At 42.0% G+C, this 16,397-nt stretch overlaps 1 protein-coding gene across 1 annotated transcript in view; it reads left to right on the plus strand.

The window, feature by feature from the left end:
- Window positions 1-16,397, plus strand: part of malrd1 (MAM and LDL receptor class A domain containing 1) — a 322,326-nt gene that overhangs the window by 231,651 nt on the left and 74,278 nt on the right. Inside the window, exons 28-30 of the mRNA XM_080211010.1 lie at window positions 4,822-5,002; window positions 11,511-11,639; window positions 14,177-14,341. Of these exons, the coding sequence (XP_080067136.1) occupies window positions 4,822-5,002; window positions 11,511-11,639; window positions 14,177-14,341 (475 nt within the window). The remainder of the gene's footprint in view (window positions 1-4,821; window positions 5,003-11,510; window positions 11,640-14,176; window positions 14,342-16,397) is intronic.

A 16,397-nucleotide genomic window follows, 5' to 3' on the forward strand; every position in this document is an offset into this window, starting at 1 on the left:
TCAGAAGAAGTCATATCAGTTTACTCTGTTTCTCTCTCTCTCTCCATTAATTAAGTACATTGTGGTTTTATTAATGGATGAGTCCATTGGTTTCATGTTCTGTTTAAGCACCTCTGCAATGCTTCAATTTGTAACCTAGCAGTATCCTTTTTTATAGTTGAGCTAAATAGCTGGTTGTCATCACACCCTCTTGCAACTAATTCTAATTGCTCGGGAAACCTGGAAGCCAAAAGTAAACAAAAGTAGAATGTTAAAAGGCCAGTGACAAGCACACTTCCAAAACTAAGATAAGGCTCTGACGAAGGGTCACCCTGGCTCGAAGTGTTGGCTTTATTCTCTCTCCACAGATGCTGTCAGACTTGCTGAGTTTCTGTTTACGCTTCTGAAACTTTCTGATTCATTGCACATTGCCAGGCACCCTCACTGCCAATAAATTCAAAAGTTCCAGTCCTGCCCAAAGAACACTTTGTATTTTTCTAACAGTCTTACCAACAATATATACCCTGACAACCATTATTATGTCTGCCAGAGTCCATTTAAGCAAGCACAATTTGCTTTTCAGTAAATGTTCCCAAACAAGAATTCTACAAGTGATTGCTAAAGTTCCCAAAGTGGAAACTTTGCCTAGGGAAATCTTTGGAGCTGTTATCGTCTTCCAGTGTTACTTCACCAGAAGTCATCCATTTACTGTACATGTTTAAAATGGATTTCCACTGCACTGCAAGGAATCTCTCTGATTGGCCCAGTGGCAGCACTGCTGTCTCAAAGCATCCAGGACCTAGGTTCGATTCCCGGCTTGGGTCACTATCTCTGCGGAATTTGCACGTTCGCCTTGTGTCTGCATGGGTTTCCTCTGGGTGATCCGGTTTCTTCCCACATGCCGAAAGTTGTGCTGGTTAGTTGTATTGGCCATGCTAAACTCTCTCTCAGTGTACCCAAACAGGCACTGGAGTGTGGTGACTAGGGAATTTTCACAGTAATCCCATTACAGTGTATATGTAAGCCTTGTTTGTGACACTAATAAATAAACTTTAACAATATCAGCTTCCATCATCCAGCCGTGCAACTTGGGAAGCTTCTTCTGACATTCGGACCCAAATTGACATCAACTTCTGGCCCACCAGAAACATGAAACATTGGGCTTTGTGTCTGTTGTGTGTCCCTGCATTGCTGCTCAAAGCAAAAGTTATAGCTGTGGTTATTGTTACCTCAGCTACTGCTGCAATTACTGTATAAATCTGCTGATGTCACATTGACCTGCTATCTTTTTTTGTATTCCTATGGGCCACAGGTCAGGAGAGGCTCACTCCCAGATAAATTGAATGCTGAGACCAGAACATTAATCTTTTAGTCACAAGCAATCAGAAAGACAGTGCAGTTTGGAATTTCATTATTTGGAGGCAAATTGAAACTGAATCTTTACTTAAAAGACTGTTGATGGCTCATAGCGGGGGCAATTTCCTTTCAAGTTTATAGGTCAGTAATCAGAAACTGCTCAATCTGTGTGCCATTCAGCATGGTGCCATACTTGTGCTATTTGAAGAAGGAGGGGGATGATGAAGGAAGATAAATTATTGATGCAAGAGAAGAGAGGCAACACTGAAGGCGGAGTTCCCAAGTTATGGGCAACATAGTTGCACAGTGGGTAACATTGCTGCCTCACAGCTCCAGGGATCCACATTCAATCCTGGCCTCAGGTCACTGTCTGTGTGGAGTTTGTACATTCTCCCTGTGTCTGTGTGGGTTTCCTCCAGGTTCTCCGGTTTCCTCCCACAGTCCAAAGATGTGCTGGTTAGGTGGATTGGCCATGCTAAATTGTCCAATCGTGTCAGGGGGGTTAGTAGGGTAAATACATGGGATTATGAGAATAGGGCCTGGTGGAATTGTTGTCGGTGCAGGCTCAGTGGGCCAAATGGTCTCCTTCTGCACTGTAAGGATGCTACAAAGTCCATCGCTTTCCATGAAACAGTACATACCAGTCTTGATGGGCTTTTTTTGTTCCTGTCAGAGGAACAGTGCATCTGCAGACTGAGGGCTACCAAGGAGGTGATAACAGAACAAGCCTCAGTGCAACTCTGGTACCATTCCCTTGAGAATGGGAAGAAATAATACTGAAGAATTGTGCTCTAAAAATAGCTGCAGTCCTAACCAAGCTATTCCAGAACAGCAACAACACTGACATATACCCATCAATGTGGAAAATTAGCCAGGTATATCCCGGTTTCCATCAGGGCCACTCAGCTCCTGAACTCATTATAACCTTGATTGAAACATGGACAACAGAGCTGAACTCAAGGGATGAGGTTAGAGTAACCGCCCCTGTCATCAAAGCAGCATTTGAGTGTGGCATCCATTACCTAACAAAATCGGTGGGAATTGGGTGTAATCTCTAGTTGAATCATACCTAGTACAAAGGAAGATGGTTGTGGCTATAGGAGGTCAATCATCTCATCCTGAGGGGTTCCTCAGGGCAGCGTCCTAGGCCCAAACCATCTTCACCTGCTACATCAATGACATTCCTCCCATCATAAAGTCAGAAGTGGGGATGGTCACAAGTCATTGTACAATGTTCAGCAACATTCACATAGAAACATAGAAAATAGGAGCAGGAGGAGGCCATTCAACCCTTCGAGCATGTTCCGCCATTCATTACGATCATGGCTGATCATCCAACTCACTACCCTAATCCCGCCTGCCCCCTATATACTTTGATTTGTCTCCCCCTAAGTGGCATATCTAATGCTACTTGAAAACATAGTGTTTTGGCCTCAACTGCTTTTTGTGATAGTGAATTCCACAGGGCTGACCACTCTCTAGGTGAAGAGATTTCTCCTCATTTCTGTCCTAAATAGTCTACCCTGAATCCTCAGACTGTGACTCCTTATTCTGGACACCCCTATCATCAGCATCTACTCTGTCAAGTCCTGTTGGAAACTTAGAGTTTTTTTATGAGAGTTCCTCATTCTTCTGAACTCCAGCGAATACGATCCTAACCGAATCAGTCTCTCTTCATACCAGTCCTACCGTCCCAGGAATTAGTCTGGTGAACTTTCTCTGCACTCCCTCGAGAACAAGAACATCCTTTCTCAGAAAAGGACACCAAAACGGCACAGAATACTCCAGGTGTGGACTCACCAAGGCCCTGTATAATTGTATCACGACATCTCTGGTCCTGTACTCGAATCTTCTTGCTATGAAGGCCACATGCATGCTTCATTGGCTGGTGTACAAGGATACCCAGGTCTCATTGCACAAGATTCCTTAGATTTGAAGCAGCCCATGTCTAAATGCAACAAGACTTGGACAATACGCAGGCTTGGGCTGACAGGTGGCAAGTAATATTCGCGCCACCAGCTAATTTTTTTGTAATTTATTAGCCCATGAAACCCCTGGTGTAAATAAACAAACTCTTCAAATCATTGTAAACAAAAGCAAAACAATTCTGCTGTTCGATTGCAGACAAAAGATCATAAAACTGTCAAAGTAAACAAACCAACTTCAGTACAGCTGTTTCAACAGATGTCGAGATTGAATAGGTAAAAGCAACGGGGAAAAATTAAAACATTTGCACATTATTTTCGTACGAGCATATATTTTCAATGGCATGAAATATTCTCTTCCTTTTTATCCATTAGATCAACACTTAAAAGATCTCTCACTTAAAAGCTTACCAGTTAGCAGCAATAGCAACTGGTTCATGCATTGTTTAAGGGTTTGTTATATCTTCCAACACAGCACGTTCATGATTCCTCTTAATCAACATAGATACAACTCATGCTACAGTATTGCGCAATGAACTGTTCTATATATTCCCTAAAACCAAACCCATTTCTTTCACATTGTGAGTTTGTGTTAAGTTGAGTGACTATCAAATTGGCATGGTATAGCACCTGATTTGATTTGATTTGATTTATTATTGTCACATGTATTAGCATACAGTGAAAATTATTGTTTCATGTGCTGTACAGAATATACTGTTCATAGAGAAGGAAATGGGAGAGTGCAGAATGTAGTGTTACAGTCATAGGGTATAGCGAAGGATCATTGCAAGTGTTTTGGAGTATTCTGTGCAGTTTTGGTGTCCTTTTCTGAGAAAGGATGTTCTTGTTCTCGAGGGAGTGCAGAGAAAGTTCACCAGACTAATTCCTGGGACAGTAGGACTAATATGAAGAGAGATTGATTTGGTTAGGATCGTATTCGCTGGAGTTCAGAAGAATGAGGAGCTCTCATAAAAAAAACTCTAAGCTTCCAACAGGACTTGACAGGGTAGATGCTGATGATAGGGGTGTCCAGAATAAGGAGTCACAGTCTGAGGATTCAGGGTAGACTATTTAGAACAGAAATGAGGAGAAATCTCTTCACCTAGAGAGTGGTCAGCCCTGTGGAATTCACTATCACAAAAAGCAGTTGAGGCCAAAACACTGGACCTAATGCAAGTTAGGTCCATTCAAAAGTCTGGCAGCAGGGAAGAAGCTCTTCTCTGGTACGTGACCTCAGATTTTTGTATCTTTTTCCCGACAGAAGAAGGTGGAAGTGAATATGTCCAGTGCGTGTGTGGAGACCTTAATTACACTGGCTGCTTTGCCGAGGTAGCGGGAAGTGTAGACAGAGTCAATGGATGGGAGGCTGGTTTGCATGATGGATTGGGTTACATTCATGACTTTTTGTAGTTTATTGCGGTCTTGGCCAGAGCTGGAATCACACCAGCTGTGATACAACCAGAAAGAATGCTCTCTATGCTTCCACCTTGCATAATGCCAAGGCTTTGGGAATTGTTTATTGCATTATTAACATGATGCTTTCTCATTTATTCTATTGCAGACAGATAAAGGTCTCACTGAAGTATGGAACAAAACTGGGAACCAGGGTGATAGATGGAACAAGGGAGTGGTCCATTTGAGAAGGATGCGTAACTTTGAAGTCATTTTTGAAGGAATCCAGATCAAAAATTTTGGAGGTGGAGCAGCTATTGATGACATTCAGTTCAAAAACTGTGCTCCAGGTCTGTAGCAGAATGATATACAAACAATAACTTTTTAATCCCAGTTATGATATAGACTAAGAGCCTAATCATTGAGTAGCCCATGGTATTATCTCACTGAAAATCATTGCTTCAGATAGAAAACCCTGCAAACTCTCAGATAGTTCTCTACGGTTGCATGTTGTGAGTTGTATATAAGAAATACAAATATGTATATAATAATTCCAGTATCCCAGACGGGAGTTTGAGGTGTAAGTCAGCTGCACCGGACCTATTTCAATTCTGATTCACCAGGGCTTAAAAGGTTCAGTGATGAGAACAGGTTGCGTAAACTTTACTTGTAAAGTGTGCTTTAATAGAAGTTTAGAAAATAATGAAGGGGTCTCAGAGGTAGATACAGAGAAACTATCTGTTGTAATGGAGAGTACAGAATAAGGGGACATGACCTTAAACATAGAGCTAAGTCAACTAAGATTAGTAGAAACTAGAAACTTGCACCACCAAAAGGATGTGGATGCTGGATCAATTCAAAATTTCGAGACTGATATTATTAGGTTTTTGTTACTAATGACACCATAGGATTTGGATCCACAGTAATTAAGTTGAGTGGAGATACAAATCAGTCATGATCCAACTGAATGACGGAATAGGTTGGATGGTGTACCCCTGTTCCTAAGACCTTTTCTATATATTTTAGTTGACTTGCCTGTTGAACCCGAAAGTGGTGCTTGTATTCTACTGGCAGTAATTACAAGGCTTCAAAGCTGCTTATTTTTCAATTAAGCTGTTTAAGTTAAACTCATAGAAAATTATTAACAGAGCTAAGAGGATATAGTGGAGGATTGCTTTACAGCATGAACTCGGTGAGTGGGATGGTCTCTTTCTGTCCCATAGTAATGCTACGGGCTGGATAAAATATTGGCCTTTAATTAGAGTCCCTGCAGTAGAGAAGGAGGTCACTCAGCCTATTGAGTCTGCACTGACTACAATCCCACCCAGGCCTTATTCCCATAACCACACATATTTACCTTGCTAAGCCCCCTGACACTAGGGTCAGTTTAACATGGCCAATCAACCTAACCTGCACATCTTTGGGTGGTGATCTGAATGGCATCGTTGGTGGAGGTAAATGCTAAGTGAAGAGTGTGACAAGGGTGGAAGGCATTGCCAGAGCCAGAAAAGCAAGCTCCGGTGAGGCAGATGAGAGAAAGGGGGTTGGAGGTTGGGGTGATGGGTGGGTGCAGCGGGGGGGAGGTGGAAGAGGGGGCAGGGGGTGGTGGGAGGGGTGGGGGTAGTGGACAGAACAAGGGGTAGGGAAAACCCAGGGATGGGAAATCCTTGAGGTGTATGGTCCAGTGGGAACAGTGTGCTTGTAAAGAAGAAACTCTCATCCTTCTTGCCCAGCTGCCAGTCTGAGCAAATGAATTCTGTAGGGCTGCACACTTAACATGGGGCCTCTCCCACTGCAGATTATTTGCAATGCAGGCAGGTGGGTTGCCTTAAGTGACCATTAATTGGCCCCTCGATTGGCCCCCAGCTTCCTACTACCAGTAAAATTGCAACGGGTTGGATAAATAGTCAACAAGAATGATGCCCAAGGCATGGTGCTGAATTTTGCACACCGTGACCTGCCAACCCAGGCCCGAGGACTCTGTAAAATCCAGCCTTGTGTCTCTTTGATTTGAAATGATGGTTTATATATCTTCAACCTTTGAAACACCAACCAAAACTGAAGCAAATGGTAAATCCTCAGATGTGAAATTGGTTTTTAGATTTTGTGCAAGGGTAGTGTGATCAAATCAGCAGATCTTTGACACATCAGCTGATTTGCTGATCTATTGAAATATGACATTGAACTTTGAAATGATTCATGCTATTGGGGTCCCTTGTACCGCAAGATTGTCTTTAGTATTTCCATGTGATGAAATGCTCAGTCTTTTTAAGCCAGGGGCAAAGATGTCAGAATCCACAAGCTTGGGGGCCAGCAGCTGACTTCTTTAAAGTTTATTTATTCGTATCACTAGTAGACTTGTATTAACACAAGTCACTGTGAAACCCCCTATCGCCACACTTTGGCCCCTTTTCCGGAGAATTTAGCATGGCCAATGCACCTAACCAGCATGTCTTTTGGACTGTCAGAGGAAACTGGAACACCTGAAGGAAACCCACGCAGACCCGGGCAGAATGTGCAGACTCTGCACAGATACTGATCCAAAGGCAGGAATCGAACCTGGCTCCCTGGTGCCAGGAGGCAACAGTGCTAACCATTGTGTTACCCCACTGCGATATCAGATTCCAATTTTTCCTTTCACTCCTCTGGTTCGATAATTGTAATGATGTGGATGTGCCGGCGTTGGACTGGGGTAAACACAGTAAAAAGTCTGACAACACCAGGTTTTAGTCCAACCGACTTATTTGATAGTAAGCTCGAAAGCTTGTGAGTTTACTATCAAATAAATCGGTTGGACTAAAACCTGGTGTTGTCAGACTTTTTACTGTCGATAATTGTAATGAATAATGAAGTCCCACATATACAGACATTACAAGTAAGGATGATAGAGAACATATAGCTTATCTTGACTGTACTGGCGAGGTTGATAACTTTTTTACTGCATTACAAAAGATCTTCAGGTTGGGGGAGTGGGACTCACTGCCGCAGCCACTTCTCTCCACAAATTTTACTTCACGTCCTTGATCTTTTTCTAGCTCAAATGTCTCTCCTGCTCCAAATATTCATTCGGAGGACATACAAGTCTGATTCCTTGAATCTGCAGATTGCTTCATTATGTGGCTGCCATTTTTGTCTACCTTTAAGTTCTGTCATAGTGTGCTTAAGCAACGGTGGGTTTTACATCCTAGTGTTGCACTAGATCTCCACAAGTCCTTCAGGTATTGAACTGCCTGCATGTCTCTGGCTACCTAAATTGCCTGACTTCGCAATAGTGCAAGTACTACAAATCCTGCTTCACCTCGTCAATAAGGTCTTCAGAACTTCGGCACAACAATGTTTTTTAATATAACTTTGCTATATTAAAAAATGCCCCAGTGTGCTTCACAGCGAGACAACAAGAATAAAAATGGACACTGAGGTTAAAAAAGAAGATATATTAGGAGGGATAAGCAAAGCTTTGATCAAAGGGGGAGAGGTCTTAAAACAGGAGAAGGAGGTGGAAAAGCTATTAGGTAGCAAATTTCAAAGTGCAAGGCCCAGGTGATTGAAGACCAATGATGGGGCAAAGGTTGGGGGGCATGAAAATGTCAGCTAATTTTGAGTCAGTTAATTTTGTATTCATGTCTTTAGTTATTCACTTACAGTCAATGCTAAATGACAGGGTACCTCTTCATCGCTATAATTGCAATTTGGTGAAGCTGATTGTGGGTTTTTATGGAACTGAACTGATTTTCATGCTGTTATGCACAGTAAGAGGCTTTTACACTGATGTATTTATTAAAGAAATCAATTTAAATGGGCGGAAGATCAGGAAAGGCTTGGCGAGGGGTTTCCAGAGTTTTGGCCTTTGACAGCTGAAGATACAAGTCTTTGACAAGGTACCGCATGGCAGGTTGTTGCATAAGATTAAAACTCATGGGATCCAGGATGAGGTAGCCAAATGGATACAAAATTGGCTTGATGGCAGAATAAGAAGTCTCACAACACTAGGTTAAATCCAACAGGTTTATTTGATAGCAAATAGTGTGGCTTTTGCTACCAAATAAATCTGTTGGAGTCGCTTTTGCTACCAAGTAAATCTGTTGGAGTGGCTTTTGCTACCAAGTAAACCTGTTGGATTTTAACCTGGTGTTGTGAGATTTCTTACTGTGTTTATCCCAGTCCAACGCCAGCATGTCCACATCTTGATGACAGAAGACAGAGGGTGGTTGTAGAGGGTTGTTTTTCAAACTGGAGTGATCAGCGATGTGCGTCAGGGATTGGTGTTGGGTCCACTGTTATTTGTCATTTATATCAATGATTTGGATGAGAATTTAGGAGACATGGTTAGTAAGTTTGCAGAGGACATCAAGATCGGTGGCACAGTGGACAGTGAAGAAAATTATCTCAGATTGCAACGAGATCTTGATCAATTGGGCCAGTGGGTTGATGAATGACAGGTGGAGTTTAATTTAGATAAATGCGAGATGATACATTTTGGTAGATCGAACCAGGGCAGGACTTACTCAGTTAATGGTAGGGTGTTGGGGGAGTTACAGAACAAAGAGAACTATGGGTACATGTTCATAGCTCCTTGAAAGTGGAGTCACAGGTGGACAGAGTGGTGAAGAAGGCATTCGGCATGCTTGGTTTCATTGGTCAGAACATTGAATATAGGAAATGGGATGTCTTGTTGAAGTTGTACAAGACATTGGTAAGGCCACACTTGAAATACTGTGTACGTTTCTGGCCATCGTTTTATAGAAAGGATATTATTAAACTAAAATAGTGCAGAAAAGATTTACTAGGATGCTACCAGGACTTGGATGTTTGAGTTATAAAGAAAGGCTGGGTAGACTGGGACTTCTTTTCTCTGGAGCGTAGAAGGTTTAGGGGTGATCTAATGGAGGTCTATGAAATAATGAGGAGCACAGATCAGCTAGATAGTCAATACCTTTTCCCAAAGATAGGGGAATCTAAGACTAGAGGGCATAGGTTTAAGGTGAGAGTGGAGAGATACAAAAGAATCCAGAGGGACAATTTCTTTTCACACAGAGGGTGGTGAGTGTCTGGAAAAAGCTGTCAGAGGTAGTAGTAGAGGCGGGTACAATATTGCCTTTTAAAATGAATTTAGACAGTTACATGGGTAAGATAGGTACAGAGGGATAAGGGCCAAGTGCAGTCAATTGGGACTAGCTTCAGTGTTAAAGAAAAAGGGGCGGCATGGACAAGTTAGGCTGAAGGGCCTGTTTCCATGCTGTAGATCGCTATGGCTCTGTGACATGATGGAGTGATTAAAGTAGGCAATACTCAAGACGGTAGAATTGGTGGGGCATAGATATTTCAGAGAGTTTGGGTTGAAAGGGATTACAGAAGCAAAGCGGGACTGGGCCTTGTAGCAATCTGAAAACAAGATGAGATTCAAAGGGCTGGATGGCCCCTTTGTGCACCGTAGGGAAGTTCAAAGGTAAAATTAAAAAGAAAATAAAAGAGACAAAGGGAGAGTATGAGAAGAAACATCCAGTTAATAGAAAAAGGAAATGTCTTTTATAAACATATAAGTAGTAAAAGAAGAGAAGTGGTTTTCCCAGTTAGCTCAGATGGTTGGATGTAGTCCTTAGAAACACTAAGAGCCTGGGTTCAATCTCATAGCAGTTGAGGTAATTCTTGGAGCTTGTCTTTTCTGATTATTACATGGAAAGATTGCTAGAGATAGAGATGTGTGGGGTGTGACATTAACAACCTTCAGACACCAAGGACATTACATGAAAAAAGAGAGAAGGGAGGAGGTGAGGCTCATGAGAGTACAATTAGGAATCTTGTGGTTCTAGAGAACCTTGCATGAAATCAACCTCTCCTTCACCTCACAGCGTGTCACTTTTTTTTTAAAAGCACCATTATTTGGTCTTTGGGAGATTTTGGATGATCTCTACTCCTGCAGCTGTTAGCTTTAAAGAAAGTAGACTTGCATTTGCGTAGCAACGTCTCAAGTCTTTCCCTATTCTGCTCACCACGAGAATTGTAGCAGGTTGGGAGAGAACCATGCAAAGGCCCATTAAACTCCGCAGGATTTTCCAGTTTTATGGTAAATGCAGCCAGAAAACCCCAACCTCAGAGCCAGTCTTGTATAAAAGTTTTCACTGGGATTTTATACGGTGGTGCTGGGGAGACTGCAGCTATGTAACTTGGGCAAGAGGGAGTGTGTTGCCAGTTCTGTGAGCAACTGCACAACATGTGGCCTTAGAGTTTAAAGCAGCTCTCCAGCTGTGCACAGGAACACACAACATTTCCTGCTGCAAAGCAAATAACAAGAAAAATGTTATGTGAAATATACTAACCATTTGCACTTAAAGTTAATTTATTAGTCACAAGTAAGGCTTACATTAACGTTGCAATGAAGTTACTGTGAAATTCCCCTTGTTGCTATACCCTGGCGCCTGTTTGGATCAATGCACCTAACCAGCACATCTTTCAGACTGTGGGAGGAAACCAGAGCACCCAAAGGAAATCCATGCAGACATCGGGAGAATGCACAAACTCCGCACAGACAGTGACCCAAGCAGGGAATTGAACCCAGGTCCCTGGCGCTGTGAGGCAGAACACTGTGCCACTATGCTGCTACAATAATACATCCTCTCATATTTGGATTGATGAATTCAAAATTTTCTATTACTTACAGTGGGAATCCCAAAATGGGATCAACTCAGCTGATTTCCCACCCCATCAACATAACCCTGAAGGAAATTAATTCCCTTATATCTCTCCAGATTCAGTAACCTTGAACTTAAGACAAAACATGGTTAAAATGAGGGTGGTTCGGACTTGGTAATAAACTTGGTGAATCTCGATTTGATTGTGTGTTCATTTGCAATATTTCAGATGAGAGTTTATCAGGCTATTGCCCTGCTGCCACAGATTACGTCTGTCAAAATGCCAAATGTGTTGAGTCAGAGCTGGTCTGTGACTACAAATCAGACTGTGCAGATGAATCAGATGAACTTGATTGCTGTAAGTAGACTTTACACTCAAACAATTAATTTTATTTCCAGTTAATTTTCAATATAATCTAATAGTTGGTCAAGCGAGAAAACACGATGCATAGACATAAATTACTTTTTGACACGGATGACTGATGACCTCCCCAGTTCGGTCTTCATTACATCTTCCCATTACGTGAACCATAACATCAAAACTCTCCTAAATAAACCAACCACACTTGGAAGAAAAGCCATCTATGCAATAAATTGTGACCACTGTCTTGCGTGTGAAGTTTGCATTAGTGGCTATAAATTTTCAATTTTGATTTTCAGGCTATCTTTCACCCTCATACGCTCCATTGACTTGACATGTGAACATGGGCTTATGACATTGATGTGAAAAATATGTAAAGGCAGTTCCAATTTTCACACACTAGGGTCAATTATATATTCAGATATTATTGATGGCAGCTTCTAACTTTAATGAAACCATCTCTCACGTAGTTAAATTATTTAAATAGGAGAATTTTGACTGTTTCTATTAAAAAAGGTTTCTTCTTTGGTTTTATCTGTAACTATATGTTATAATTCAATATGTTCCTCTGCCAAGTTACAGCCTTGATGCAAAAGAACATACTATTTCATTCTTTCACTGATTTATCTTGTAATATCTCATTGATGATTGATCTGATTGAATGCATGCGTACATTTATTAGAAATAACAATCACATCAAGAGGAGAGGTCTAATAGCTAGTTGTAAGATTTCTCTGTGCTGTTTGCTTGTCCTTGTTTATAACATTGTGCCAAGAATGGTTGGCTATTTTGCCCTTTAGTTTTATTTTTGTTTTTTCACAAATCATTGACACATAAAATATGGCTAATCATTACTTCCCTGTCTCTGAACCCGTCAACCCGGAACCAGGAAAATTCTACCGCATACTTGAAGATACTTGAGGCTCAGGCTGAGACAGCTGAGACAGCAAATATTGAAAAATTGCATAGATGGCAGCACACCCAGAAAGAACCATTAATTTGCAACCACAGCCTCATGATTTATTTTGCTTCCAACTACGCGTTAACAACAGGCTGTCACAGTCCATTATAATTATACACTTATTGTAGTTTACATTGTCGCAAGCTATAGATATTACGAAAACCATGTTACACTGACATACTTGTTGAAACAATTTAATGTCAAGGGAACTGAAGTTAACAATGTAAGTTGCCCTGACCTCCATCCAGATTTTTGAATAAAAAAGGAAAGTTTAGGTTTACATTAATACTGTGATGAAGTTACTGTGAAAATCACCCGTAAATAACACCCAAAACATTTTTGTTATAAGAACATAAGATATAGGAGCAGGAGTAGGCCATCTAGCCCTTTGAGCCTGCCCCGCCATTCAATAAGATCATGGCTGATCTGAAGTGGATCAGTTCCACTTTCCTGCCTGCTCCCCATAACCCTTAATTCCCTTATCTATCAGAAATCTATCCACCCGTGACTCAAACATATTCAACGAGGTAGCCTCCACCACTTCAATGGGCAGAGAATTCCAGAGATTCACCACCCTCTGAGAGAAGAAGTTCCTCCTCAACTCTAAACTGTCCCCTCCCCCCCTTATTTTGAGGCTGTGCCCTCTAGTCCTGGTTTCCTTTCTAAGTGGAAAGAGTCTCTCCACCTCTACCCTATCTAGCCCCTTCATTATCTTGTAAGTCTCTATAACATCCCCCCTCAGCCTTCTAAACTCCAGTGAGTACAGGCCCAGTCTATTTAATCTCTCCTCATAAGCTAACCCCCTCATCTCCGGTATCAGCCTGGTGAACCTTCTCTGTACTCCCTCCTTTCCTGTACTCCCTCCCTATCTGTGTTTGCTAATTAAGATGTCCTTATTACACCCATGTTCCACATTTTCTACTCCAATTTAGATTTGATTATATTTTTCACTTTAAAATCCATCTTCATTTTGCTCATTCATGAGACATGAACATCACTGGCAAGGCCAGTGTTTCTTAATTGATTATTGCTAATCTCCCTGATGCTCCATCAACTGGTAAAATAGTTTGATGTTATTTAAAGTTACTGCATGTGACCTATTCCATACTATGCCCACCCCAGTCAAATGCCGGTATCTCCACATCATGGCCATTACATATTAATGAGTGGTGTGGAGAAGCAGGGTATCTGGCCACATCTTACTTGCCTTTTCTTTGTGCTGATATTGCCTGTCCAAAGAGATTTGGTTGATTTGGCTTCCTTCAAGTTCTGCATTTACCACAAATAATTATGAGCTGCATGTCTTCAACTCTTACAAAATAAGAATCTGCTTGGTGAATCTCCTGTAATTTATCCAGAGATTGACGGAAACCCGATTTGTGCATGTACCTAGGCCTTGCCAATCTCCCGCTATGGGAAGAATCCCTCCAAGGAAATTTGCAATGATACATTATACCGAAAGCTGGTAGCTGGAGTGCTGTAGTAATGGTTGCTTCTTGTACACAAGGAACTGGCGTGGCATCAAATCCTCAATATAATTTATTGTAATGAGTTTTTGTTTTTGTTTCTTCAGCACGGTTTCTTAATATTCCGGGAGCCTGCAACTTTGATGGTCCAATTGAAAGCTCTTGGTTCACTAACTGTAACTTAATGCAACAGAATGATGATGATTTTGACTGGATCATCGGAAACAAAAGCTTCACTGCAGGAACTGATCCAGTAACTGATCACACACCCGGTAAGTACATACCATCACAAGGCAACAGCTCAGATCAAACTGCACTTTGTAGCTTGCACTATTACTCGAACCATTTATTTCCATGTCACCCATTTCCACCCCTGATCTCAGTTCTTCTACGAGTGAGACCCTTACCCATGCCGTTGTTCCTCTACAAGCTTGTAAGATCGCCCCCTCTCTCTTTACGCACCTGCTTATTTATTTTTCCATTTCTACATGCTGGTGCTCATTTCCCTGCCAATCCCCTTTTACACTTGTGAATGTATTCATGCCATGAGTTAAAGTTTAAAGGTTTTGTTTATTAGTCACAAGTAAGGTTTACATTAACACTGCAATGAAGTTACTGTGAAATTCCTCGAGTCGCCACAGTCCAGTACTGTTTGGGTCAACGCAGCTAACCAGCACATCTTTCAGAATGTGGTAGGAAATCGGAGTACTCGGGGCAAATCCATCAGACACAGGGAGAACGTGCAAACTCCACACAGTGACCCAAGCCAGGAATCAAACCCGGGTCTCTGGTGCTGTAAAGCAGCAGTGTTAACCATTGTGCTACCATATTGCCATGCAGTTGGCAGTGCTAACCACTGTGCTACCTAGTTCTAGCCCTGTTGAAGTGCAACCTGTCCTATTTGGATAGATGCCTCTGAAGACGTCCCCCCCCCGCCCCCGCACAACATTTCAAGCCATTGAGCCTATCTCCGTATTTCTATTCTTGCTGATACACTGCACTGGGGTAATGCTGAGGTTATGACATCCAAGATCCTATTTTTTGGACACGTACCAACCAGTTCAAGAACAGCTTCTCCCCTGTTGATGACAGTAGGGAAGAAGCTATTCTTGAGCCGGTTGGTACATGTCCTCAGACTTTTATATCTTTTTCCTGACAGATGAAGGTGGAAGAGAGTATGCCTGAGGCGTGTGAGGTCCTTGATTATGCTGGCTGCTTTTCCGAACAGCAGAAAGCGTTGACAGTGTCAGTGGATTGGAGGCTGGTTTGTGTGATGGACTAGGCTTCATGCATGACCCTTTGTAGTTTTTTGCAGCCTTGAACAGAGCAGGAACCATACCAAACTGTGGTACAACCATAAATAATGCTTTCTATGGTGCAGCTGTAAAAATTGGTAAGAGTCGTGGTGGACTTTCCAAATTTCCTGAGAAAGTAGAGATGTCGGTGGGCTCTGTTAACTATAGTGTCAACATGAGGGGACCAGGACAGGTTGGTGATCCGAACACCTAGAAATTTGAAGCTCTCGACCATGTCTACTTCATTCCCATTGATGTAGACAGGCGCATCCACTATGCTTCCTGAAGTCGATGACCATTTCTTTTGTTTTGTTAACATTGAGAGAGTGAATATTGCTGTCGCACCAGTTCACCAGATTCTCTCTCTCTCTCCTGTACTCCGTCTCATCATTGTTTGAGATCTGACCCACTACGGTGGTGTCATTAGCAAACTTGAAAATTGAGTTGGATGGGAATTTGGCCACTAAGTCATAGGTGTACAAGGAGTATAGTAGCAGGCTGAGAACATAGCCTTGTGGGGCACCGATGTTAAGGATAATCATGGAGGCGGTGTTATTGCCTATTCTTGCTGATTGTGGTCTGTGGGTTAGGAACTGTAGGATACAATCGCAGAGGAAGGAGCTGAGCCTTATGTCACGGAGTTTGGAGATCAGTATTGTCAAAATAATGGTGTTGAAGTTTGAGCTGTAGTCGGTAAATAGGAGTTTGACATAGGTGTCTATGTTGTTGATATATGACATGTATATCAACATAGACACCTATGTTGTTGATATACATAGGTGTATATCTCTGTATATCAACTATCCCACTCCTGTCCCATGCAGAATATTCTACCTCCTCTTCATTATGTCCTTTATGTGGCAGCAGGCAGGCTACACACTATGTGGGATTCACAATGACTGTTACAGAATTGTTTGTCTGTCCCTCACACCATAGGATCTCCTGGACTGATTGCAATTCTACACTTAACTACTGGGTTATATTATTTCTTTCCCTTTGATGTTATCCACCTTGTGGAGGTGAATTCCAACAG

The sequence above is a fragment of the Carcharhinus amblyrhynchos genome, chromosome 2 (genome assembly GCF_965287045.1).
Source record: "Carcharhinus amblyrhynchos chromosome 2, sCarAmb.v2.hapA, whole genome shotgun sequence".
Classification (NCBI taxonomy): Eukaryota; Metazoa; Chordata; class Chondrichthyes; order Carcharhiniformes; family Carcharhinidae; genus Carcharhinus; species Carcharhinus amblyrhynchos.